At 37.9% G+C, this 26,586-nt stretch overlaps 1 protein-coding gene across 2 annotated transcripts in view; it reads left to right on the top strand.

The window, feature by feature from the left end:
- The window catches only part of sult4a1 (sulfotransferase family 4A, member 1), a 79,067-nt gene that overhangs the window by 20,913 nt on the left and 31,568 nt on the right, over nt 1–26,586 (top strand). For both annotated transcript variants that reach the window (XR_007935312.1, XM_028817730.2), the window contains exon 2: nt 19,247–19,377. Coding sequence is in view for 1 of the 2 variants with exons in the window: in XM_028817730.2 (XP_028673563.2) it covers nt 19,247–19,377 (131 nt within the window). In the remaining variant the exon portion in view is untranslated. The remainder of the gene's footprint in view (nt 1–19,246; nt 19,378–26,586) is intronic.

Genomic DNA, 26,586 nt, shown 5'->3' with positions numbered 1-26,586 from the left:
TCACCATCAAGGGACTGCTCTCAGCCCTACCCTCAGTCCCTTGTGCTACATTGTATTTGCTGGCATTGATGAGTTCTTGTGATTATTATTCTTGTGTTTTGTGGATTGTCAGGATGTTTGACCTCTTTGCTCTATTTTATTTAACCTTTCTCTGGATTTGCATATTGAGACGTCTTTGCTACTGGATTGCCTGTTTTTGTCTTCCCTTTATATCTTCTCCTTGTGGGGCTTTTGGTTACTGGTTTCAAGATTTTATGCTCAGGTACTTCCAGATTCAAGATACTCACTTTCTTATGGTATATTATGTTTCAAAAACACTTTTACTCTGGGCTGCAGTAGGCCTTTCTCTGGAAAAAGTTATCTGTTGTGATGGACAGTGCCTATGGGCCGACATCCCATCCGGAATGGGTACTCATCCATTACCAAGCGGGAAGGCCAAGATGAGAAAAGGACAGAACAATCCCTGTTTTTGCCAGAGAGTTGGCAGAAGATGCCAACAATATGAGGAGTGTGCTGGCATTCCAGCTGAGGTGGGCCAAGAACTTTTATCCAGCCGGGAGGCCAATACAATGAAAAGACAGGGAGAGACAACTGGACGTGGCTACAGTGTCTCACAATATGCTAGATGGTAGCATCTTTGGGCTTCCATAACCATATGGATGCCTGAGGGGGCATGCTGGGAACCTGTTGGGTTCCATGGGTGTTGCCAGGTGGTTCTGCAGAGATCTATGATCCCTACTTTGTGGGACTTCCTCCTGAACCACATGTGTTGCCTACTGGCAATGCCCTGGCACTGGAAGCGCCATAAAAGGAGCTGCTGTGCCTCACCCAGATGAGTCAGGTGGAAGAAGGACAAAGGCCACCTGGGAGGAGTGGAGGAGGAAAGAAGAGAAAGAGAAAGAATTATGATTGTGCTTGTGTCTTGTAATTATAATTTCATAAGAAGCCTTTGTTAAGGTAATTTAATTTATTTGAATCCAGAAATTATGTCATTGGGGTTGAGTCTGGGGTTTGAAGTGCTGCAATGGCCCCTAGTGGCCATACTGTAAAAATAAAAGAGAACCCACCTGTCATCCCCCTGTACTTTTATCTGGCAGAGGTGGGTCTATTCATTTTCAAAAATTAGAAAATACACCCAATGCAGCAATTAAAACGGCAATGGGCTTAAATATATCTGGCAAGGCACTCAGTTAACACTACCAACAGTTGTGAGTCTAAGGTTTTGGAAAGTGCAGATTGCATTTAGTACATACTTTATGCATTAATATTTTGCATTATTTGTATTGTTACTCTTGTAATGTCATTTTTGTCCTCTCTGTTACAACTATTTTGTGGTTGTTTTATATGATCATTGTGGTTGTTTTATATGGTCACTATGCTTGTTCACTGACAAGGAGATCAGATGGCAATGTTCGAACTGTTGGATTTGTGGCAAAAAACATTTGTGAATAGTTGTTTTTATAGATAGGATTCTTGCATGTTATTTTTAATTAGATTTTTGGTATTTATTTTGCTTTGCTTGTTCAGTACATTTAGGCTATTTGGCTTTTGACCACTGTCTGTTTGTTGACAGCTATTTTCTCTCACATCTCCTGGGGCCTCATGTATAAACGGTGCGTACACACAGAAATGTTGGTGTAAGAACGTTTCCACGTTCAAATCACGATATATAAAACCTAAACTTGGCGTAAAGCCACGCACATTTCCACGGCAGCTCATACCCTGTTGTACGCAAGTTCTGCGCTTGGTTTTGCAGACTGGCGGCACCCAGCATCAAAGCAGTGCTACTGTTCCTGTGTGGTTTCCTTTTCTTTTTCAGATCCACATCCCTGATGCGGCTTTATAAATACACTGAAATTAACCGCATATTGTTTATTAGTTTAAGGTATCTGATTGTAATTAACCTGTAACAATATAATGGTCCACAGAATGGTCAAACTATTCTAAATACAATAGCTGCTTTAGTGTTGTTACTCTCACTGCACCTTCTTCTTCTTCTTTCAGCTGCTCCTGTTAGGGATTGCCACATCGGATCATCTTTTTCCATATTCCTCTCACTGCACCACTCGGAGTATTTATATCACTGTATCTGAGTGTGAATCACAGCTGTACAGCAGCTGATCGTTATTATCGAGAATTATCGATATACACCATCAAGCACACACTGCCTCAGCTGCCTCAGCCATTCGCTATTTGAACTGCTCTCATCCGACCAACGCTTCAGAGCCTTTCCTGTTCGGACCTTGCAGTTCACAAACAGTTTCATCCCAAGAACTAGACATGCACTCAATCAGTCCATTAAGTGCTCCTTGTAGAACTGTTTGTACCTGCAAGTTTACAGTGAGGTAATTGTACTTATTATAGTTATAAAATTGCACAACCTGAGCCACTTTATAAAGCGTGTATTTACATATGATGACGATATCATTTTTAAGATGAAATGCAGCAAAATATACTTATTATATTATACAGATAAATCTTTAACTTTAACTACACGGTGCCACAGCGCTAGCGAGCTTGAGCTTCGTTCACGGTTTGTTCCTGCCTCACGCTGTATTCTTGCTGTGCCTGGCGCGACACTGGAAGAATAGATGGATAGAATAATGAAACATTACAAATATATTTCAATGTTTCTTAAAAGTTTTGAAGAATCGGCGTTCTTAGCTTACAGATGACTTAACGTCTATTACAGAGCTGATTGTGTGTGCAATTGGGTATTTGGAGAAAGAAAAGTAAGGACAGGAATTAGGGGTTAGTACGTTTGAAAAAGACAGTACTTCTGTAATAAAGCATTTCATCAAAGGTCGCGCATGGCGCAGCAAGCATCTTGCTGTAAGACATGAACAAGCACTGCGCCACCGTGTTCCCATGTTTAATAACATGCTTTAACTCCTATCATCATGAAAATGATATCATGTATACTTCTCAGTATTTTAATTATTCAGAGAGCTGTAATATTACGAATGTAATGGATTATGTGTCCTGTCGGAGGAAGACAAAAATCCCAGAAGCACATAGTGATTCATACACATAGAGCACATAGAAGATCAAATACAAAACAAAGCATTTAACGTGCTACTTTAGTTGTGATGGGATTTGAGAAACTAGTAAATTAAACGATTTTAAGATGAAGTTTATGATGTTCTACTTTAATGACAAAATTAACTACGTGATTAAAGTGGAAATTTCGAGATTAAAGTTGACATTTCGTGCTTTTTTCACACTGGGTGCCTTTTTTTTTCTCTGTACCCTAATAAGCTTTCATATGACACTCAGACGGTGGGCTATGACTCGCCTTTTCACGGCGACTTTGATATCTGACAACTTCTTTTTTATTTCGGCACTGTGCGACTTTGTGAACTTCAACTTTCGAGTTTCTCCGACACGCTATGTAACTTGATCAACTTCCTTTTGTTGTTTATACCACTGTTTAAACCAACAAATAGTACGTTTTTCTTTGCCTCCACTGGGTATTCGCTGAAATTCTTCTATTTTTCCTTGTACTTTTACCATTGCCTTGTCACAGAACACTGAGCTTAAGGGCTATTTATATTGATTTGCATATTCAAAGAGGCATAATTCTGGGAGGAGTTGGGGTGGGGCAGCAGGTGCGTGCGCGTGTGTTAATTTCCACGCTGACTGGGAATAATGTAGCGGAAGAACAAGAAAGTTGGCGAATGCACAGATTTATGCATCTGAATTTTTTTGTGCGTAAGTACATTTCCTCCTTTGTGCTTATGTCATTTTATAGTGCGAATTCTACGCATGGCGTTATGCATGAGGCCCCTGGTCCGTCTTTCTTTCTTGACAATTGGCTTGCCAATTTCCACCTTTCCAGTACACCAGCATCATTTGTTTTTATTATTATTATTATTTTATTATTACTGGGCCAACATTCAAATCTAGAATTCTGGAGATGCGAGGCAGCTGTCGTGAACTAGGAGTCCCAATAGTTCCCAGTGGAGGGGGATATCGCTGTCAAACCCCAGCTAGTACTGGTGCAAGCACCGAATCTTAATAAAATAAAAGATTTATTCTTCACAAAAAAGTATTCCAATCACAATGAAACTCTTTGGGATACAAAAGCCCAATGGAATTTCCTGTAACATGAATATAATGCAAATTATGAGTATAATTATGGAATCAAATCCCAAAACAGATTCCAAAAGCACGGTCAAGAAAACAGAGCAGGAGGCCAAAAAACAATTCACAAAAATCACATTAAACACAAGTACAGTCACCAACTCCCTAACGTCTTCACAACGAACCATCAAATACTATGGAAGACCCTCCAGATTTATAGGGAGGAGGGTAGTCCCTGGCTTTTGGAGGGCGACCTATAAAACACACAGAACATAACACAAGCAACTTATATAAATATATAAAACCAAAAATAAAGAATGATGCACATAATCAACATAAACGAAAGAATCAAAAATGAACAAAAGAGACATAAAACATGAATCTGAAGCCCTGCAAGGGGAGGAACTCTGGCAGAGACATGACAGCAGCAGTGTTTCTTTTATATATAAATACGATGTACATAATTAAGTAAACTGTTCAGAACATTCTGTAATTTTATCTCTCATCCTAGTCCTAAAATAGATAACAAATAACAAATTGTGTTTTTTCATGTTTTCATTGAACGCATTGTTGCAACAATGATTTCTGCATGCTGGTCTAAGATAGTAGCTGTTGGGTTTTGAGCATGTCTTTTCTTGTAATAATTTTAATGGATACTATTAGGAAAGTTCCCCAAATCAAAATGAATGATACTGCAGAACTCGCAGACAGTTTATGTTTTCCCTACAGTAGATGGCACATGTCTCGTCAGAGCAGGCCTACAGCCTAGGACTAAAAGTATATGTGCATCTATGAAGAGTTTGCATCTGCCTTTAAAATATGTGGTCACTAATTAAGCACAACAGAAAATGGATGATTGTCCAATGTCACATGCCTTTCTATGTTAATTTAATTTATTCTTGCATTAATTTTTGCACTCACACATGTCTATTGTGAGCTTTTTTTTACAAGCAACACTAATTTAAGCCAGAAAATTTGAAAATGTTAGACAGCTGATGCCAGAACACAGATTAAGAAATGCTCCATGAAAAATACAAAAACAAACAATTCTTCATAAAGCTTGGCCCTGAGCACACAGGATTTTAAAAAATCTATCAGAAATCAGGAGTGACTATCCATCTTCTAAATGCACCACACCGTGTATTTTTCTCTGTCTGACATTTAGGTGTCAGTTTCTGGTGATAAGTGCCTGACACCTAGGTCTGTTACCCTTTTCCATAGGTAAACGTCAGGATGGACATGTTACCCATGTCTTTTTTGTAGATGAGATCCTAAACTTCAACCAGGAAGTGATACAGCACAGATACAAAAACTCAAGTGGAAGAGTTTAAGTATCTTGATGTTTTGTTCAAGAGGGGGAAAGGGAATGGTGAGATTGACAGATGGATTGGGGTGGCGAGCGCAGTTATGCAGTAGCTATACCAATCTGTAGTGGTGAAGAAGGAGCTGAGCCAGAAGACAAAACTCTCAATTTACCAGTCTATCTATGTCCCTACCCTCATCTTAGGTAATGACCGAAACAATGAAATCACGGGTACAAGTGGCCAAAGTGTGCTTCATCTGCAGGGTAACTGGGCTCTACCTTAGAGACACGGTGTTCGGGCATCTAATACAAATGCCTCCTGAACGCCTTCCTGTGGAGGTTTTACATGCACAACCAGCTGGGAAGAGACACCAGGGAAGACCTGGGGCTCTCTGGAAATGTTATACCTCACAGATAGCCTGGAGATGCCATGGGATTCCACAGTATAAGTTGGCAAGTCTGGCTGGGGAAAGAGACATTTGGGCCTCATTGCTAAGACTGTTGCCCTCACAACCTGGTCTCAGATGAGCTGTGGAAAATGAATGAATGAAAGATAAAAAATGACAATAAGGAAAATTAATATAACTCAAAGGATTAAACAGAAAGATAAAAAAGAGAAAATCTCTGAGGTCGCTTGTAAATGGAAGATGGTAACGCAGTATTTATAATTTTTATCACTCCATTCAGTAATCACTAGAGATATAAATGTTATCGAAGGAACAACAAAGGGGAATCTTTACCATCTGGAAGGCAAAGATGGCAACACAAAAGACTGCAAGTAGAACACAGCATTGTGTATGTTGGGCATGAGAAGATAATATTAAAGAGTTCATGCTGCAGCCTCATTCAGCTTCTGCTTTTATAGGGCTGTGAAGACACAGGTCCAGTGTAAACTAAACCCTTTGTTTAATTACAACCAAACCAACTACTCTTCTCAGCATCTCTCTGCTCAGTTAACTGTGAATCCATCCTGCAACTGACCCCATCCATCCATTTATTTAGCTCTTCATTTATTTATCCAACTATCCAGCTGTCTTTTAACCCAAACAACTTGTTACCAAGTCAGCTCTCCATCTGTTCATCAACCAGCCCAAGCCCATTCATTCAAGCATTCAGTTGGCTTACTAGATGAGATAGTGTTCTGTCCACAAAATAGTCAACTGTCCATTCCTCTAGCCGATGCCTCTTTAGTCAGGTATTTAGTCATATCGCTTTCATTCCATCTCCTAATAATGTTTCTGTTCATCCAAGCATTTCAGGTTCACATTCAAGTTCAGATTCAGGTTTATTATAATGTGTTAAATTAAATTCTTACTTGCATGTTTTCCACTGATTAGTGACAGCAGCACATACCAACAGCAGACAAAAAGGCAACGAATATGATACCTTAAATGTAACACACTGTATATCTAAATACCAGTCAATATATGCAGTCAAGCAGTAGGCTGTATGGTGGAATATTACCAGTTAATCAGTTCTCCATCCATCTTTGCTTAAGTTTTCAAGTGAAGCATTCAGCTCTAACACCTTCCATCCATCTTTTTCCACATTCAAGCATCTATTCACTTCTCTAGCTGTGAATCAATTCAGTTATTGGCTCCAGTCAGTCCGCCAGCCAGGGAGGCAGACAGCTTTCTGTCCACCAAACCATTTAGCAAGTTAACCAGCTCCTCATCCATCTAGTCTGAAGTGAAAAACCTTTCCAGTTTAGCATTCAGCTGTCTTGCTGTTCATACAGCCATCTTTCCTATTCATCCAATCATCTGTCCGCTTTGCTGGCTGTCAAGCATTTCAGTTCCATCCATCCATCCATCCATCAATTCAGCCAGCCAGTCAGCTGACCATCCAATCAGGCATCTAGCCAACCAGTCAGCTTTCCATCCTTTTATCTTCTAGCTGAGGCCTGTCCATTTAGGGATTTAGTTGGCATGCCATCTTTGATTCATCCATCATACAGTACAGCCAAGCAACTATCCCTTTAGGTAGCCTAGTCACTAGCTCCAGTCCATTTATCGATTCTTCCATGTATGTACAGACAAACAGACAGGTTTCAAGCCACCAAGCACCTGTCCACCCTTCTATCAAATAGTCCAACTTCATCCATTCAGGCATTCAGAACATAAAAGACAATCTGTTTATTATAAAAAAAAATAATACATTTCCTTATTGTGTGCTTTCTAGAACTGTTCATCTGGCTTTACTTCCCAGCTCTAATGTGACACAGCTGTTAGAGTTTCAATTGATTTCTCTGTTCCCACAGTGCATTGCCCTCTGTTCTAAGTGTCAGATCTTCTGTGGGCTCTTCCTGTAAATGTTGCTTTCTTGTCCTCCTTGTGTTACAGTTTTATTTTTTCTGCTTCAGAGTATGCCAGGCTTGCCAGCCAGCTACTTTATTTTAAGATGCCTGCTGCTAAAGACAATACAGTATATTAAATAAAGACATTGATTATTGCACAACTTAATTTGATTGTGGATGCTGCTTTTCTCAGTGAGCAGTGCTCTAAAGACATTTTCAGAAAATTCATAAACAAGATTCCTTGAGAGATGACTTTCCTGTCTTTTCAGCATTTGCACCTTATAAGGTACAGCAGTGATAAAGGAGAGGAAATGCCTCACATTCTCAGCTGGAATAAGAAGTTTCTAATCAGGTTTTGGCACTGGACTGTAACCCACAAGGCTCCTGGTACAATTTCCAACTCAAACTTCCTGTAAGACTTATTGTGCTTCAGTTATAAATACAAGCAGCCAACAGTATATACACTTGCTTGTTGAGCGCTTTGAGCACAGAAGAAGCACTTTATAAATGAAATGTAGTATTTCACCATCAATAACACCGGCGATACTTGAGGTCTTCACGCACAGGATATCCTAGTAGAAGAAGATACAGTTAAGTCCATAAATATTTGGACAGAGACAACTTTTTTCTAATTTTGGTTCTGTACATTACCACAATGAATTTTAAATGAAACAACTCAGATGCAGTTGAAGTGCAGACTTTCAGCTTTAATTCAGTGGGGTGAACAAAACGATTGCATAAAAATGTGAGGCAACTAAAGCATTTGTTTAACACAATCCCTTCATTTCAGGAGCTCAAAAGTAATTGGACAATTGACTCAAAGACTATTTCAAGGGCAGGTGTGGGCAAGTCCGTCATTATGTCATTATCAACTAAGCAGATAAAAGGCCTGGAGTTGATTTGAGGTGTGGTGCTTGCATGTGGAAGATTTTGCTGTGAACAGACAACATGCGGTCAAAGGAGCTCTCCATGCAGGTGAAAGAAGCCATCTTTAAGTTGCGAAAACAGAAAAAACCCATCTGAGAAATTGCTATAATATTACGAGTGGCAAAATATACAGTTTGGTACATCCTGAGAAAGAAACCAAGCACTGGTGAACTCAGCAACGCAAAAAGACCTGGACGTCCACAGAAGACAACAGTGGTGGATGATCGCAGAATCATCTCCATGGTGAAGAGAAACCCCTTCACAACAGCCAACCAAGTGAACAACACTCTCCAGGGGGTAGGTGTATCGATATCCAAGTCTACCATAAAGAGAAGACTGCATGAAAGTAAATACAGAGGGTGCACTGCAAGGTGCAAGCCACTCATAAGCCTCAAGAATAGAAAGGCTAGATTGGACTTTGCAAAAGAACATCTAAAAAAGCCAGCACAGTTCTAGAAAAACATTCCTTGGACAGATGAAACCAAGATCAACCTCTACCAGAATGATGGCAAGAAAAAAGTATGGAGAAGGCGTGGAACAGCTCATTATCCAAAGCATAAGACCTCATCTGGAAAACACGGTGGAGGCAGGGTGATGGCTTGGGCGTGCATGGCTGCCAGTGGCACTGGGACACAAGTGTTTATTGATGATGTGACACAGGACAGAAGCAGCCGAATGAATTCTGAGGTGTTCAGAGACATACTGTCTGCTCAAATCCAGCTAAATGCAGTCAAATTGATTGTCCATCTGTATCATGAAACGCCACCCAATGACCTAAAACATACAGCCAAAGCAACCCAGGAGTTTATTAAAGCAAAGAAGTGGAAAATTCTTGAATGGCCAAGTCAGTCACCTGATCTTAACCCAATTGAGCATGCATTTCACATGTTGAAGACTAAACTTCAGACAGAAAGGCCCACAAACAAACAGCAACTGAAAGCCGCTGCAGTAAAGGCCTGGCACAGAATTAAAAAGGAGGAAACCCAGCATCTGGTGATGTCCATGAGTTCAAGACTTCAGGCTGTCATTGCCAGCAAAGGGTTTTCAACCAAGTATTAGAAATGAACATTTTATTTCCAGTTATTTATTTTGTCCAATTACTTTTGAGCCCCTGAAATGAAGGGATTGTGTTCAAAAAATTCTTTAGTTGCCTCACATTTTTATGCAATCGTTTTGTTCACCCCACTGAATTAAAGCTGAAAGTCTGCACTTAACTGCATCTGAGTTGTTTCATTTAAAATTCATTGTGGTAATGTACAGAAACAAAATTAGAAAAAATTTGTCTCTGTCCAAATATTTACGCACCTAACTGTATCTGAATGGATGGCTGTATGGTGTAGCAGCTAAGGTAATGACTTTAAGCCATAAGTTCAATTGTTCAATTCTCTCCTTTGAATCACAGTGTGTCCCTTGAGTCACAAATCTCACTATTTACCAAAATATATATAGACAAATATTCTGAATCTCGATCTTGTAAGTAATCCAAGATAAAGTTGTCAGTCAAATAGCCAAGTACTCCACACATTTAAGCATTTCTTCTGGCCTACTAGTTAGGTGGGAAGACATTGGGGTTACTGTTTATTGTTTAAAATCCAACAGTCACATGTACCATAACTTTTGGTACATTATTCTAATTTATTTTACTTTTCAGATAAAGCCCGTTTGGCAAAACAAGAACATGCCTGTAAATTGGAAAAGGGTTCTCTGTTATTTGTTTTCTCTTTTTTATACTTTTTTTTCTGGTACAATTTAAGTTAAACTCTATAAAATGTATTTTCTTAGAGCAGCATCTCTCTAGCTGTCACTCATACTGTGCCACGAGGCACCTCAGAGCTTAATTAGCCCACTCATGATATAACGGGAGACGACTTTACCGATTAACTTGACAAAATGCACTCAGACAATAGCACTATGATTTTTGTGTGCCTACTCTGGCCAAGTTGTTATGTAGAAACTATTATGTTATGGGGCACAAAATGCTTCATGAGATATCTTGGTACTATAAGTTTGGCTCTCAGTGTGGTTTTCTGTTTTGCTAATATACAGAGAGAAGAGGTGCTTTCTTGTAAGCCTACTTAAAATGGTGACAGTGCCAAGGGGGTTGTAACTGGTACTTTTCCATCTCCTTATTCAAAGATTGTGTGTGTGTGTGTGTCTGTGTTAAATGAAAACTTGAGATGGCCCACCCTTGTGTTGTGGGTAAAATTGCAATTCATGTTTAAGGACCACATGTAGCAGTTCTCCGAGTGTCCATGGGCTTAAGAAATGACTCAGTAATGAACGTACTTAAACAGAACCTCTCTTGAAGACTATGGGCAACACGGGGCTCTAGGATAACTACTGTATATGGAGTCAATGTTTTAAACTGCAGTAGTTTTACTGTGGGCACCAGACAAAGGGAATGATATTTTGCAACATGCCATCATTTGTCCCTCTTCCTGCTAGGATGCACAATACAGACATCCCAAGTCTCCCAGAAATCAACGTCTTCTCCTAGACTCCTGTAAGAGATTCCCAATCTCCTGGAAATCCCTTCTGGAAACCCCAAAGGGAATACCCTCCCCAGAAAAATGGCCATCGGACTGGAAACCCCAAGAGGGACCCCTCCCTGAAAAAATGGCCATTGAAACTAGAAACCGCAAGAGGGGCAATGAATCTGATACAAGCAATTCCTAAAACTGCCCCGTGCACAGCCACATGGTCTCTTTACTGTGCGCATGCTCCTTACATGAAACCGGTTCTGCAAGAGTGGGATGTCTACAGCATATGAATTACAATGGAGTTCTGAGGTCCTGCTTTCTGTTATATAAGGCCTGGGAGTATGTAGGTTATAATGATGAACTGGTTTACTGGCAACCTAGTTTTGTTCAACATGTACGCTCTCCAAATCGGTGTATATTTTACCACTTTCTAGCTAGTCATGTGATCCACTCAACAAAAGAGTAAGATGTGTTTGTGTGCTTGCGCACTGCACTTCTATGGGTCTAATTCCACCAGTAAAGCAAATTAAACAATGTCTGCAGTGTGGAAGAACTTTAATCATGATCAGAGTTCTAGTGTGAGTGAGCCTGCCTATAAAAAGAGAAAGTGTTACTTCTGAATGCAATAAAATCAGGCCATTCTTTCATGTCAGTGGGTCATTAATATGGCATAAATGAGTCCATGGTTCACTAAATTAAAAAGATATAAAAAGAAAATCACGAAGGTTTTTTTGCTGGTGCAGCAATATCTGCATCAATAGTGTGAAATAACATTTGTCCACATTTAAAATAATGGAAACACACAATCAAAATGATCTACTGTAAATGATCAACGCTATTAAAACATACTGACCTCATAAACAAACCAAGCTGGGAGTTTGTACATTGATACCTACAGCGATACTAATCACTTCACAACAGTCTGGATAACAAATTTAATTTGTAAGGGAATTTTTTTATTAAGTACTATGCATATGAGTTTTTTTATTAGGTAAGACTTTTAATTTGTATACTTTTAACGTTTCATTAAGTAAGACTGTTGACACTACATACACTTCCTGAAAAAGTATTGTAAAGAACGTTTTGATGTGGCTGATAAATTGATTGACTACTTGGAGTAATCACATTGCAGATGATGCCCCATGCTGAAGGTGAATATTTGAGTCGGGTGTTGCAAATGCTGAGGGGTGGGACTCACTGTGTGAATCTGAAGCAGAGGAAGACGTTCAAAAGTGAGTGGGCTGAATTGAGTCTTGGAAATGGTTGGAAATTTTGGGACTAGGCTAATTTTTTTGGATTGAATTGAACTAAGCTGGTCACAGATAAGACAATATGTCGTAAAGTCACGCTGAACCCTTAAGGATGGACAGCAAGATTCTACAGAGGAGAATCCCAGCTTTCATTTAAGAAGGACTGTTTGGTTTTAATTGGTGTGTATGAGAGAGTGAGGTGTATTTTATCTTTAGGAGGTGTTGATTAGAAGGTTGGGTGGCTTTAAGTAAATCTGGCGTGTCTGGGAGGAGGGGTGGGTGTTTTGTGCATTTGAAATTCACAGTTGATATTTTATTTATTAATAATTGTAGACGTGATGATTTGACTGTAACAATATATTCTTATTAATAAATTAGAAGTGAATTATTGTGTGTTCACTAAGTAGTTAATGATTTGTGTGTGTTTTTTATATATTTTTAGAGAATTCTGTTGGTATAAGGCACCCCAGTTCTTATTAATAAAAAGGGTATTTTAAAGGCATTTATCGTATTTATTAAGGTGCACAAATTGTTCAGACTCAAACCAGACCCAACCGATGAGAAAAAAGGTGGTGGCTGCGAATATTACTGTGAGACAGTGAACATCTGCGCCTGTTGGCAATTCCGGTTATTACACTGGTGGCAGAGGTGGGATAGATTAATAATTTTTTAAAAATCAATCAATTTATCAGCCACATCAAGAAATTCATTGCAATATTTTTCACTGTTATTGAATTTTGCAACATTGTGTCTCTTCCCCTTTAAGGATTATTCAAAGCTGTTTCAGTAGTTGCTTCATATACTGAATCATACTGCCCTCAACCTCACGAGTTACATTTGAACAGACCATGTGACACAAGGAATGGCCCCACACAGAACGGACAACTGGATCTGGACGAGCTGATTTTCATTTAAAAAAATAAGCAATTGGAACCGGCCATGAAAAACCCAATCAGTGCAAATCAAATACGTTTCTTACTCTTCACATGAAAAAGAAAAGCAGCAATTTTTGCAGTAGCCTGTAGTGTTGTGATTCATCAGTTTATTTTGGATTTTTTTCAGATTATTTTATATTATGTTACTTCTATTATTTGTTTTTAATTGAATTGCTTCTTTTGAAATATTGGGACAACTTAGCTATTAGCTGTCCATACAAGCTTAAAGGATAAGTTTGGTATTTTTCAAGAACAAGTTATTTCTTCATCATCAAGGTATATATTCATTTGCCATATGAAATTGCATTCTAAAGTGAAATAAAAGAAACAGGTAGCCAACACTTTTATAATTTGTCACTATGATTTTGTCTTGTGTTTTGTCCTTTTTTGACATTTTTTGGCTTTTATAATGTCACCTGCTAGTTCTATGAGTACACTTGTTATCTTTTGCCCTCAACCTTTGTCTTCCTGTGTTTTCAGGATGACGCCTGTTTTTCAGCAGGTACAATATGTAGTGTGCTGTACAGAATAATGTCTTCAGAACATTATAGGATATTTCTGTGATAAATGCTCGCTTCGTACTAGTGCCACTGAGATAGGTCAAGGGCACACAGACAAGGAGGTAGAAAGGCCAAGAAATAAGATAAATGCATGTGGAAAATAGAATATTTTGTGGATGATTAGTGGACAAACCATCTCACATGTTTAAGAAGGTCTGTATCCTTTCTTGTATTGAAAATAAAAAAAAATTTTCTTATTGAACCATTTTGCTCCGATTCTGAGTGCCATTTTTAGAGACAGCTGGTCAGGGTCTTACTGGTGCACTGTCCCTGTCTCAAGTGTAGTTGGTTGTTTCCCATTAATGACTGTTTTAATTTTTTTTTCTTTCCAAAACAGAGACAAAGGGACAGGGCTTCCATTGATTACCAGTTGCTCACATACATTGCTGATTGCAGTAGCCACCTGAAGGTGTCTTATATAAGGACTTGTATATGCCTCCCTTCTTTCCTAAAGCATACAGTGACTCTGATATCCTCCTTGCTTTGGGTTTCTCTTTTTTGAATTCAGAATAATTTTTTTTCAGGTTTGATCCCTTCTTATCATTAACAGTGTCTGTCTAACTTTGTGTTTCAACTGACCGTTGACCCCCTTCAGAGATTTATTTTTTCCAGGTATGCCGCTGACTGTAGCTTTTCTTTCCCTCTCATCCATTATCAACTGGCCATAATTCAGCAGATTAATTACTGGACAGAAATTGCTGGGTTTCATTTGTCTTAATCAGCTTCAAACTATTGTGTATCCCAGTCTATGTGTTAAGCGAATCTGTGTCCTTATTTATGTAATTAGTCATTTGTAAAGGCTGCAATTAAATTTTACCTGAGAACTTGAAACACCGCTCTACACCTGCATTGAATTGAGTTGAACTAAAGTGACAATAGTTTCTAGTTTCATTCTGGGTTCTTTTTCGGGTTAAAGTCTTAATTCTGGCCTGCTAGTTTTTTAATTTATAGTTTTATTAAAGAAAGGTGCAGTTATTATTCTTCTTTTGACTTTAATTTAATTTAATTGTTCAAGGTTACTTTTTGTAACTTCATTTAGAATTATGAATAGCATTTAGGTATCCAAAGTTTTGTTTTTTTAAATAATCATTATTTATTTAGGATTAACAACCATATAGAATAAGAAGGAGAATGAAGAAAATAATTTAACTATAATAAGGGTTACATACTATAGAAATAAATGGAAACATTTTTCCCCACACATAGATACACAATATAGGCCATCATCTATCTATCTATCTATCTATCTATCTATCTATCTATCTATCTATCTATCTATCTATCTATCTATCTATCTATCTATCTATCTATCTATCTATCTATCTATCTATCTATCTATCTATCTATCTATCTATCTATCTATCTATCATACACATTACTGTGTTTTTTCCAAAAGAAAATTCACTACTACAGAAATCACCCTCCCATTTCCTAGCAACTGCACTTTTCTGTTTCTTCATTCCTGCTGATAATGGCTCACATGAAGCCTGCACCGTGGAACGTTCACTTTCATTTCTGTCTCTGATGCATCTTTAAGATTGTGATCACCAAGGCTGTCAACATAATTGGCAAAGTGGGATTCCTCTTATCAGTACAAACACAACACATGCCTGCTAGCACAACAAAATGTCTACACAAGACAGGACATAAGTCAGGTGACTTTTTTTTTTTTTTTTTTACAAGAGATCAGTATTTAAAGTCTAAATCACAAATGTAAGGCAAATGTAGATTTAACAATTGAAAATGCTTCCAGATAGAGAATAAACACTGTTCTTGTTGTGCCAGTGGCCCAAGTTTGAATAGAATTGATATGGCATTTGTTTTGTAAATATTTGTGAAAAAGGGAAACACTTGCTTTCCTGGCAAATTCAATTTCAAACAAATCGTTTCACTCATCACTATATATGAAGGTTGCTTGAATTGACTAACCATTCATGCTTTGTGAAAACTTAGGGAAAACATTGCAATAGACTAGTGCTTGAGCAAATTAAAAACTCTTTAGGGACAGCTTTTTTGGTTTGACTTTGATACACAAACTTGGCTGGAGATTTGGTTTTGGCAGCTTTCAGACATTATAGAATTATTTTCAAGGGTTGATTGTAAGATGGCACAACAGTAACATATATTTGATTGTTTGATTTGATTCCACAACAAACTAACCATGGTTAAAATTTAATGCTGACTCTGATCATCATAGATCCATGAATGTAGTTAAAAGAAATGTGCTGTGAAATAAATGCTAACTGTACAAACAGACCACAATACACATGTGTGGCCTGGTACATTATATGATAAGCACATTTTCATACTTTATGAAGAGCCCACAGACATTATCAGAATAAAATATGAATGTATACACAAATTAAAGTGAGAACAGTGAGACATCACAGAGAAGTCATTGTTAGCAGACCAGACATATTATAGTTCCGATGACTAGGGTTCAAGACTTGACCAAATCACCCTGCGGTTGCTGTGTACAATTTACATATTCTACCTTTGTCTACATGTGCTTTCTGTGGATACATCAATTTCTCTCCATAGTCCAACAATATGCATGTTAGGTTGACTAGTTTTATGAATAGTTGTTCTACCTGCATTGGTTTTGATGAGGCTCTCTCTCTGGCTTTTGTTTCATTTATTGCTTTTTGTTTATTTTTCTTTGTATATTACTTAGTTGAAATACTTGTGTTTTTATATTACTTTTTTATTATTTAACTATTCTCCATTATACATAGTGAGGGGAATAAGTATTCAACATTTTATCTTTTTTCTTATTAAAGATATTTCCAATGCAGCTATGCACATGAAATTTAGACCAGGCATCGTTATTCTTCTTCTTTTGGCTGCTCCCATTAGGGGTTCCACAGCAGATCATCTTGTTCCATATCTTCCTGTCCTCTGCATCTTGCTCTTTTACACCCATCTTCTGCATGTCCTTCTCTCACCACATCCATAAACCTCTTTTCTTAGGCCTTCCTCTTATCCTCTTGCCTAGCAGCTCTATCGTTATTAACTCAAAAATTAAAGGGCCAAGGAACCGTAACATTCTAATCCAGAAAAAGTTAAATGCAATAAAGTAGAATGACGCAGGAAAAAAGTATTGAACCCAGTAACTGATGCCCTAGTCCATCCTCAGCGACGAACAACAAGATGCCCATCCAGGAGTGGGAGCCTGTGACAAAAGCTCCCGGGTGACACAATTTATTTACCCCACTCTCTTAATGAGGAGCCTAGGGGCATGGCTTTCTTATGATGTAGGAGTTCAGCTGTCAGGGCTGCTACTTGAGACTGCCATGTTTAAGAGGATATCAGGCCCTAAGCCAACTGATGGGACTCTGAGTTATTCTCTTTGTCTGTTTGATTAGCTCTTGAATCATTGCCTTTAGTGCTGCTTATCTTTTATGTAATTTGGACATTTTGTAATGGTCAACCTTTCTTCCTTAATGGTAGTTTTTTGTATTAAGCATTTTGGCCTTAATTTTATTATTTTTGGTGTTATGAATCTTTGTATTAAATGGCCTTATCTATATTATTGTATTTTTGGAATTTTGGTTCTTCATATTGTTTAGCCTTTTGTTGTATTTCTTGTATTATTGACAAATAAACAAATCTAAGTCCACTTAACCCAGAAATTCTAAGCTAGAAAAAAGAAACAAATTAAAAAAAACAAAAGAGCCAAAATGAAAAACGACCAACACACCTACAGAACAAACAGAAGAGAACAAAGGCAGCTGAACAACAACCAGTAATTGATAATGTCTGAGAAAAGAGCCAAGACAATGGGTTGAATAGGGCCTTCAGGTAACACCTAAACACATAATTATGGGGAAAAAGACGGGCAAAATTACAATAAATACTAAACATATAAATTAAGGAGAAGCAGGGGTGTGGGGTAAAATGTATTGTTTTATTTTTAGTATTTGTTCTTGTTTTCATCTTGCTTTTAAATTTTACTTTACATTTTTTATTGTTACTTCAATGATTTGTTTGTTTCTTCTGGGCATATCCATGTTGAAACTACAGATTCAGAGTTTTGCTATCAAGAAGTTTATGATGCGTGTATTTCACTTTGTACATGATTTTGTTAATGCTGCAGTATACAAAGATATTTTAGATAATTGTGAACTACCAACTTTGTGTAAACCATTTGGAGAAGGCCCTTTTCTGTTCCCACATGACTGTGCCCCAGTACACAAACCAAAGTCCAAGAGGAGACGTTTGGAGAATATGGTGTGGAAGAACTCGAGTGGCCTGCCAAGAGCCCTGACCTCAGCCCCTATGAACACCTTTGAGATGAATTGGAATGCTGACTGCAAGCCAGGTTTTCCCATCCAATATCAGTACCTGATCTCAAAAATACTCTTTTGGCTAAATGGGAACAGATCCCCACATACAGACTCCAAAATCATGTGGAAAGCTTTCCCAGAAGAGTGGAGGCAGTTATAGCGACAAAGGAGAGACAACTCTGTACTAATGCCCATAGTTATGGAATGGGATGCCCAACAAGCTTGTGTAAGTGTGATGGTTAGGTGTCCACAAACATTTGGCAATATAGTGTACCTTACAGTACAATGAAAAAAATCTGCTGCTAATGTAGCTGATGCAGAAATGTCCAGTGACAATACAGCAGAAAACAGAGTGACACCGCAGACACTACCAAGTAAAGACAAAAAACATATATACATAAATAAGTAATGTTAAACTGAAAATAAATATATAAACAAATATCTGATGAAAACATACAAAATGCATCAGGCAGAACAAGTAACAACAGGACAACATTGAACTGCCAGCATAATTTATAAACCTCTTCTGTGCCCATCACATGAGGTATAGATGTACATATTAAGAGATGCACACAAATCAATTATGGTTAATTAATTATCTAATTATGTATATATTACCTATTTATTATCTAGACTAAATAAGGCCTGGTGCATCCCTTTAAAAGGCAATATTTGAGGCTTTAATATCCCCTACCCAATCCAAGGTTTAGCTAGTGATGTTTATTCCCCTTTGTCTTTTAGAATCAAAAGAAACAACTTCAGAGTCAAGTATAATCCAGACAGGAATTTAACTCTGATTCTAGTCAAAGTGGTGCACAGGAGCTCCAATGTCAGACTTTAAAATTTCTTTTATCAAGCAATTTGCCAAATACTTTCATTCCTTAATTTCCCCTTGGGATTAAAAAAGTATCTATCTATCTATCTATCTATCTATCTATCTATCTATCTATCTATCTATCTATCTATCTATCTATCTATCTATCTATCTATCTATCTATCTATCTATCTATCTATCTATCTATCTATCTATCTATCTATCTATCTATCTAAACAAGCTGAAGCAGTTTTATCATGGGAGCTACAGATGGTAAGTCTTTCACTTTCTCCATTTCTTGTCTTTCTTCAGGTACAAGTCTGTTACAAGAAGTAGTATATCTGGTAAGCCAAGGTGCCGATCCAGATGAGATTGGTCTGATGAACATCGACGAGCAGCTTCCCGTCCTGGAGTATCCCTCACCTGGACTGGACATTATTCAGGTATTCCTTATCAGGGACTGTTAGAGAGGGCCAATGTCATTTAGATGGAAAATGTTATCATTATGGGCTTTGTTAACTGTAGAACCCACTTTTATACCTTTTTAAATTACTTTTTATTATAATAGTATTGCATTTTGAAATCATTTGATTTACTTTGTCATCACTAATCTTTTCTGACCATGGGAACTGCCATTTTGTGCCCAGCAACTATCAAATGATTCCCATAAGTGTGATGTCCTTGTGTCAAACATGTGACAATAAATAATAATAATAGATAATTTTATAAAGACTAGTGTGTGATTCATTTTCATATTATTGTGGATTTTGACTTTTTTGTATTATTTCAACTTTGAGTTTTAATAATAATAATAATAATAATTCTTTACACTTATATAGCACTTTTTGCACTGCTCAAACTGCTTTACATAGTGAAAGGGGTGCCACTTTAACCACCACTAATGTGCAGCATCCACTTGGATGATGTGACGGCAGCCATTTTTCACCAGTATGCTTACTACACATTAGCTGTTAGGTGGTGAAGGGGTGAAACAGGGGACAGACAAAGAGGGTGATTAGGGGCCCAGAATGACAAAGCTGTGGAGGGCAATTTAGCCTAGACATTGGAATACATTCTACTCTTTACAAAGAATGCCCAGGGATCTTTAATGGCCACAGAGAGTAAAGACCTTGGTTTTATGTCTCGCCATTTTTACTGCACAGTGTCCCATTCACTGCACTTGGGCACTTGGACATTGGGGTCCACATTCAGACCATTGGGTAAGCAACCTCTGCTGGCCTCAAGAGCACCTTGTTTTGGTTAGTTAATTGGGTTTTACTATATATTTAGTTCTCCACTCATCTCCCACTCCTGTATTTTTGTGATCTGCCATTATATTCCTGGCAGAATATAAACATAAAACCTTTCAATCTTAATTAAAAATTACCATAAAAATTGAGAGACTAAAACAGAAAGTCCTAAAAACACACACACAGTGATGTAATTTTATCTTCATCTTAGTACTACTTTCTGTAAATAATATGCATTTATCCTGTCTTCTTGCACATTTTGGAGCAGGAGTTGTAAAGATGATGGTGGTCTTTCTGTCTCTCTAGCTGTCTCTCTCTATTTCATCATTACAGCATGTGGTCCTCTGTTATCCACCAATTGGTCATGCATTCGTATCTCTCTGGGAGGCTGTTTTCTAAGCATTAAAACACAAGTTTAACAAACAAGAGGAGACCATTCTGGTCACCACATTTAAGCTGATGACACATTAAACAACTTGCATTCATATATAGAACTCTGTTTGTCCATAGGTGGAAATTTGGCATTTCACAGAAGCTCAATCAATCAACTAATCAATAAATAAATAATACACACACACTATGGTTTGGCCACGGCACTACGGCTATGTGGTGCGTTTCCCCGAGGGTGATCCAGCTCGTAAGATCCTCATTGTTCAGGACCCGAGTGGCTGGATCAGAGGATGGGACTGGACCGCATGTCTGACTGGGGGGTTGCAAACTGGGATCCCGAGTTGTTTTGTTGTGTAGTGGGTGTGGCAACACACTGTACCGGTGCATGTTCCCCAACTTGACTTGACTTGACTTGACTATGGTTTGAACACTCACCAGAATGACTAAAAAAGAAAGAAACCTCCTGACTTGACAGTCACAGTCCCAGTGAAGCATTATGCAAATGATTTGCTGTTGGTATAAAGGAACCCCAGTAGCATTTCTTGACATATGTCTGCTGAATGATTCATTGGCTCAAAGTCCTCAGTGATGGTGTGTCAGAGAGAGGTTGTACAGCATTATTCATAATGGCACTCAGATTTGTGTTCATTCTCTTCTCCGCTACTACATCCAGGGGGTCCACAGTGCATCTCATAACAGAGCTTGCCCATTTAATTAGCTTGTTGATCCAGTGGGCTTCTCTTGAAGTGATGCTACCAGCCCAGCACACTACAGAGTAGAAAGTCACACTGGCCATCTCAGAATTGTCGAAAACCTGGAGAATGTTACTTCCCATATTAAAATTCTTGCTCGGCCCTTTCTTATATAGTTCCTCTCTTTTACGAGACCAGTCCAACCTGTCATTGATGTGGACATATGTACTTGCAGCAGTTCAGAGGGGATCTCAGACTTGATGACTGCAGTTGCTGATTTTGTCTCCAGAGCATGTCATATTACATGATTAATATTTGTAGGGTATGTCATATTAGATGACTGCATAATGACTTTCCAGCACAGTTTCATAATACCAAAGTATCAGGAACTCATCCCTTTATGTGATAGCCAGTAACATGCTGCCTGACATAGACAGTTCCCATGCAATGTTTTACATGTACATCAAATCTTGACTTTTGTAGGTTTTTTTTTTATTCTGTCCTGGTATGTAAAACATGTGACATCAGACAGATGAACCTCTCCTTATTCCTCATAGCTGCATTATATGAATTGCACTTCTGGCTGAGCACTCATTGGTTGTCAGTTCTTACACACACAGAGCCCGCCACTATGGCTTAACATAAAATCAAGCCTGTCTGATTCTGTCCGGGCGAATCGCAGACTAGTTGCTGCCCCCAACTCTCTAAGATTATAGAAATACAGTCTATGAGTGAAAATCAATTGAAAAATCATCTAATGTGATGTGGCCTTTAGGTTAACTAAGATTTCCAAGCAGCTGCAGAGTTACTGTAGGAGTGTGGGGCTCCTGATAAATAGAAAGAAATTTGACACTTAATTCAAAGGCAGGCATCCAGGATTGAGCCTTGACTGCTTACCACAACCAATGTACTTTAACACACTAGGAGTTTCTTGTGTAGCAGTTCTCATGTGTACAGTAGTAATCCAGGCTGAATTAATGTTTATGCTTTTGCAAGGAAAAGATAATGATCCATTCAGGCTGCAGGATGGAGTATTTTAGTCTGAATGAATATTTGCTTATGTTATGAACTTTGGTCATGTCACTTTAGGCATTCATTTTTCAGTTTTCATATTTTTATTTAGATGGTGATACTGTTGTGCTGTCACATTATGAATGGTTTTTATCAATATTGTTGCCAGTATTATTGTTAGCTATGACATTTGTTCCTGGGCATGTGATCAGGTGGCATTAGCCATGATGTCATCACTGAAAACATACTTAGAAGAACGCTTCTGGAATGCTTATTATCTGTGCATTGGATGGACTAAAAAAATGAATCAATGAACCTTTGAAGCAAAGCTTAGCGTCAGAAGAAATTACTTACGATTAATTAAAGGATGTTTTACAACTGAACCTCGTACCACCTGAGGGGAGAATATCATAATAAAGCCTTATTATCAAATAAATTAAGGAAAGATAGTAATTTTTTAATTAAAACTTGACTTATAACTTCTCAAGTGTAATAGAATTTGTGTTTGTGCTAAATTTAAACATTCCTTTACTCAAAAACTGATGCCAAAATAGCAAAAAAAATTGTCGGACACTGATTTTTCCACATTTTTGTTATAATATACAGTATATTTCAAGTTCAAGCAATGCCAGGTCAGTTTCTTTTCCTTTGAGGTGTTCCCACACATGTCAATTGTTCCTGTGAAAAGTTTCATGTTGATAATACAAAGAAATAAATAGTTACAGCATTTGGCACCATGGACTTCCCTCCCACCTTCACAACCTTTCCAGGCAGGGATGCCCACAATATAAATATAAGTAACTAGGGGCTCTGTCCCTGCTCGCTTCACTCACCAACCCCCTTGTGGGTGCTACGTGCTAGTCACTTTGCGGCTCTGACGCTTGTGTATGGGGAAGCGGATGTACCATTTAAACAGATTGTTACATATGCATAATAGAACTATTTTACATTACAGTGATTAATTAACCATATTAAAAAATAGTAAAACGTAATAATTTGAAAGAAGATTATGTTTCATGTTGTGTTAGAGGTATTCATTGCATTATACGTTTTTGTTCTGTTTGGCTTTGAAATGAACATGCAAATATTTTTTAAGCTTACACTTTTGCCGTAAAACTTTCAAACAATTAGTATTTGCAATTAACTTTTCGTCAATGTTGCATTGAATTTTGATTCTGTGTTTGGAGTTACATCGTAACAACACAACGTATAACTGCCCGTGAGTGAATATCGTTTCTTTCTCCCTAATAAATAAACTGACTTTTTCGAACGTTTGTTCCCGTGATTTGTTAATTGTCATAGCAAAATCTTTTCTAATGGGAAACTGTGAACATTTTAATATGAATGGCATATCAAGATCTCCTTTGGTGTCTAATGTTATCCGCAGAATATGTACTACATTACCTTTCTTGTCGCCTGTCAAAATTTTACACGTCAGAATTGTTCGACCAATTTTGAATACAACTAATCTTGTCCTATTGCATAGCCCATAATTCATACATAAATTACGCAATAACATTATGACACATCCTTCTTTCAACAGTAATTCTGCCAGTGGAAGACTGGACGATCTTAATGATTATAGATATTCTACGGGATATTGTAAGTTGATGTTTTTATCTTCCGCACAATGACCACCAACAGTTTCAGCATAGTCTATTGATATGCATTTAACCAATTTGCAGTGTAACCAATCGACAATTTTCACATTAATTCGCTTGACTTCATCATTTCTCGGTGCTAGGATTGCCCTTGTACTTATTTCTTCTCTTGATAACCCTTTGGGATGAAATTCTTCAATAAGATTTGGACATAATAAGTCTTCTTTTATTGGGAACTTAAAGAGAGGAAAACATAAAAAATCATAAATGCTGAGGGTGCAGAAACTGTGTCTGACAAAAGCATTCACACGAATGAGAGGTGAGAGGACTGTGGGCGTGGGCTGTTAACCGTAAATGGTTGAGAGGAGGGCGAGACTTGAAAATATCTCTTGACAATAGTCTTGTCCTGCGGTACATGAAAACATCTCTTGGCAATAGTCTTGTTTCGTCTCAAGATTTTCTTTTACAATCGAGAGATTTAAAATATTTATATAAAATTTAAATCATTTATCACATATACACACACACACGTTTATTGTATATGCACACACACACACACACACACACAAAAAAAACACATCATTGTTTATTTTGCCACACTCTCCTTTTTTCAAATATGGGCACATTATATATCATTGGAAATGTCTCATTTGCAGCTATAAAATTGTATAAAGTTGCGCCACCAACCCGAAAATACCAGCTGCTTGGTGCCAGACTTTGGTGCCCATCTCTTTTTTACAGTGAATAACTTGCAAATGCTGTGTTGATGGATTATGTTGGATTTCTTGAGGCTGCTTCATCACACCTACATGTGTTTAGGATTGTTTTGATCAGGAGAATCTGCTGGAAGTGCTGATATATTACTTGTATATTTTTTGCTGTTGCTTTGTGGAGCTATATGTGAGAGCAGACATAAATTCAGACATGTTGGGTGACGGTTTTTCCTGTATTTCGTACATGGTTGCTGTTTGCTCGGTTAGAGGAAGGGTTCAAGGTTAAAATCTGCTGGTTGAAATTTGTTGACTGATGTATATCACTTGGGTAATCATTGCACATAAAAATCACTAGGCTTGTTTTCATTTTTTTGGGTGATGGTATATGACACAGCCCATATATGATTTCATGCCAGATTAAAAGTCAACTGTATATACTGTGACAGTGTGATCACCATGAGTGTGCAGTAGGCTTTCAAATGAGGTATAGTTCGTCTGTATGATGCAGTGAAAGTTGTTTTTGAATGCTTGTTGGCCCAGTACCAACAATTTTTAGTTTTGGTTTAGCTTTTTTATCTTCCCAGTATTTCAGATTCCGGCTTATTTAAAGTCTGCTCCATCATCTGTATATTTTTGAAAACATTAGTTTTTCTGTCTTGCATTCTTGTAATTTCACTCTTTAGGAACACCTTGCCAGAAAACAGCTTAGAACAGCTTTTCACATTACATAAATGCTTTGAATTCCAATTTCTAAATTACTGCATAGGCAGTGAATTGCAGTAGGTGGTTGTCTGAAGCCAAATTCTGTTACCCTTGTGTGGTGTCCTATATTCACAAGCATAGAAAAATGAAAATGAGCTGAGATAAGCCAGTAAAATGAGTTACCAGTAAAATAGTGGTGACAATGCCCATGGAGAACAATGAGAGAATGACTTGTCATAAGTTGAAGGCTCTTACTCCTTTACTCCATCAATCTACCTCTGCCACCTCATAAATTGTAGAAACCAACTAGACCTTAGTAAGTTCAGGCAATAAAAAAATGAACTACAACTTCAATATTAACCCTAAAGTTTACTTGTGACTTCACTCGACCCCTGGGCTTCAGAGACTGTTTTAAGTTCCTCCACTTTCATATTTTGATACCACACAATAGCCACTCAGTTCTAGACTCTGACCTCTGACTATTCTTTTAATTTGTGAGCCCTTGCCAGAATCATCTTCAGGCATTAGACTAAATGTATTCATTGAGAGGAGAGGGCGTTTAAATTATATCCCAGCGCTATCTGTGGTCTGAGCTCAGAAATCACTTCCAGGGCCAGGGTAACTCCTGCAAGAGCTAAATGGCCATGTAACTCCCTATTAATCTGAGCCTTCAAAAGACCATATCTCCATGGCAGCATCTGAGCTTCTCTGCTTTCTTAGCAGGGCACTCCAGCAAACTACACACTGCCACCTACTGTCGCCAAAGAGATATAGTTGAGCACCAGTTATCATCAACCATAATCTCTCTCTATCTCTCTCTTCATTTCTGGGAATGAAAGGGCCTGCAGTGCACCAGTCTGGGTTTCTCCCTCAGTCAGAAAATCCCTGTTTTGATGTATTCTGCCCTGTGTCTCTTTGATGGCATTGTGCTGATAGGATTGAAATCCTACCAAATTAAGTAAACATTGAATAGAACAGATTGACTTTTATGTTGTAAATCTGAACCCTATGTAGTTGTATTAACAACCAAGGGTTGGAACTTAGAGAGACTCAATCATCAGAGAACTAAAAAAAGCCAATACCAAGACAGGACATTTTTCATTAAATGTTTTTGTGCCAAGCTTGTTTTTCTATTAAGTCATTCCTCTTTCTAAGAGTAGCTGCACTTGTCAAGGGTTTTTCATATAGTTCAAAATATTTCTAATGCATCTACCAGAAACTCATTTCAGCAGTTAGTATGACTCATTATACAAAAAAAAAACTGCACAGTGTCTTCAAAGCAAACAGCTCACA

Source organism: Erpetoichthys calabaricus, chromosome 1 (genome assembly GCF_900747795.2).
Source record: "Erpetoichthys calabaricus chromosome 1, fErpCal1.3, whole genome shotgun sequence".
Classification (NCBI taxonomy): Eukaryota; Metazoa; Chordata; class Cladistia; order Polypteriformes; family Polypteridae; genus Erpetoichthys; species Erpetoichthys calabaricus.
The sequence above is the reverse complement of the archived record's forward strand: the minus strand, read 5'-3'. Positions and strand labels throughout refer to the sequence as shown.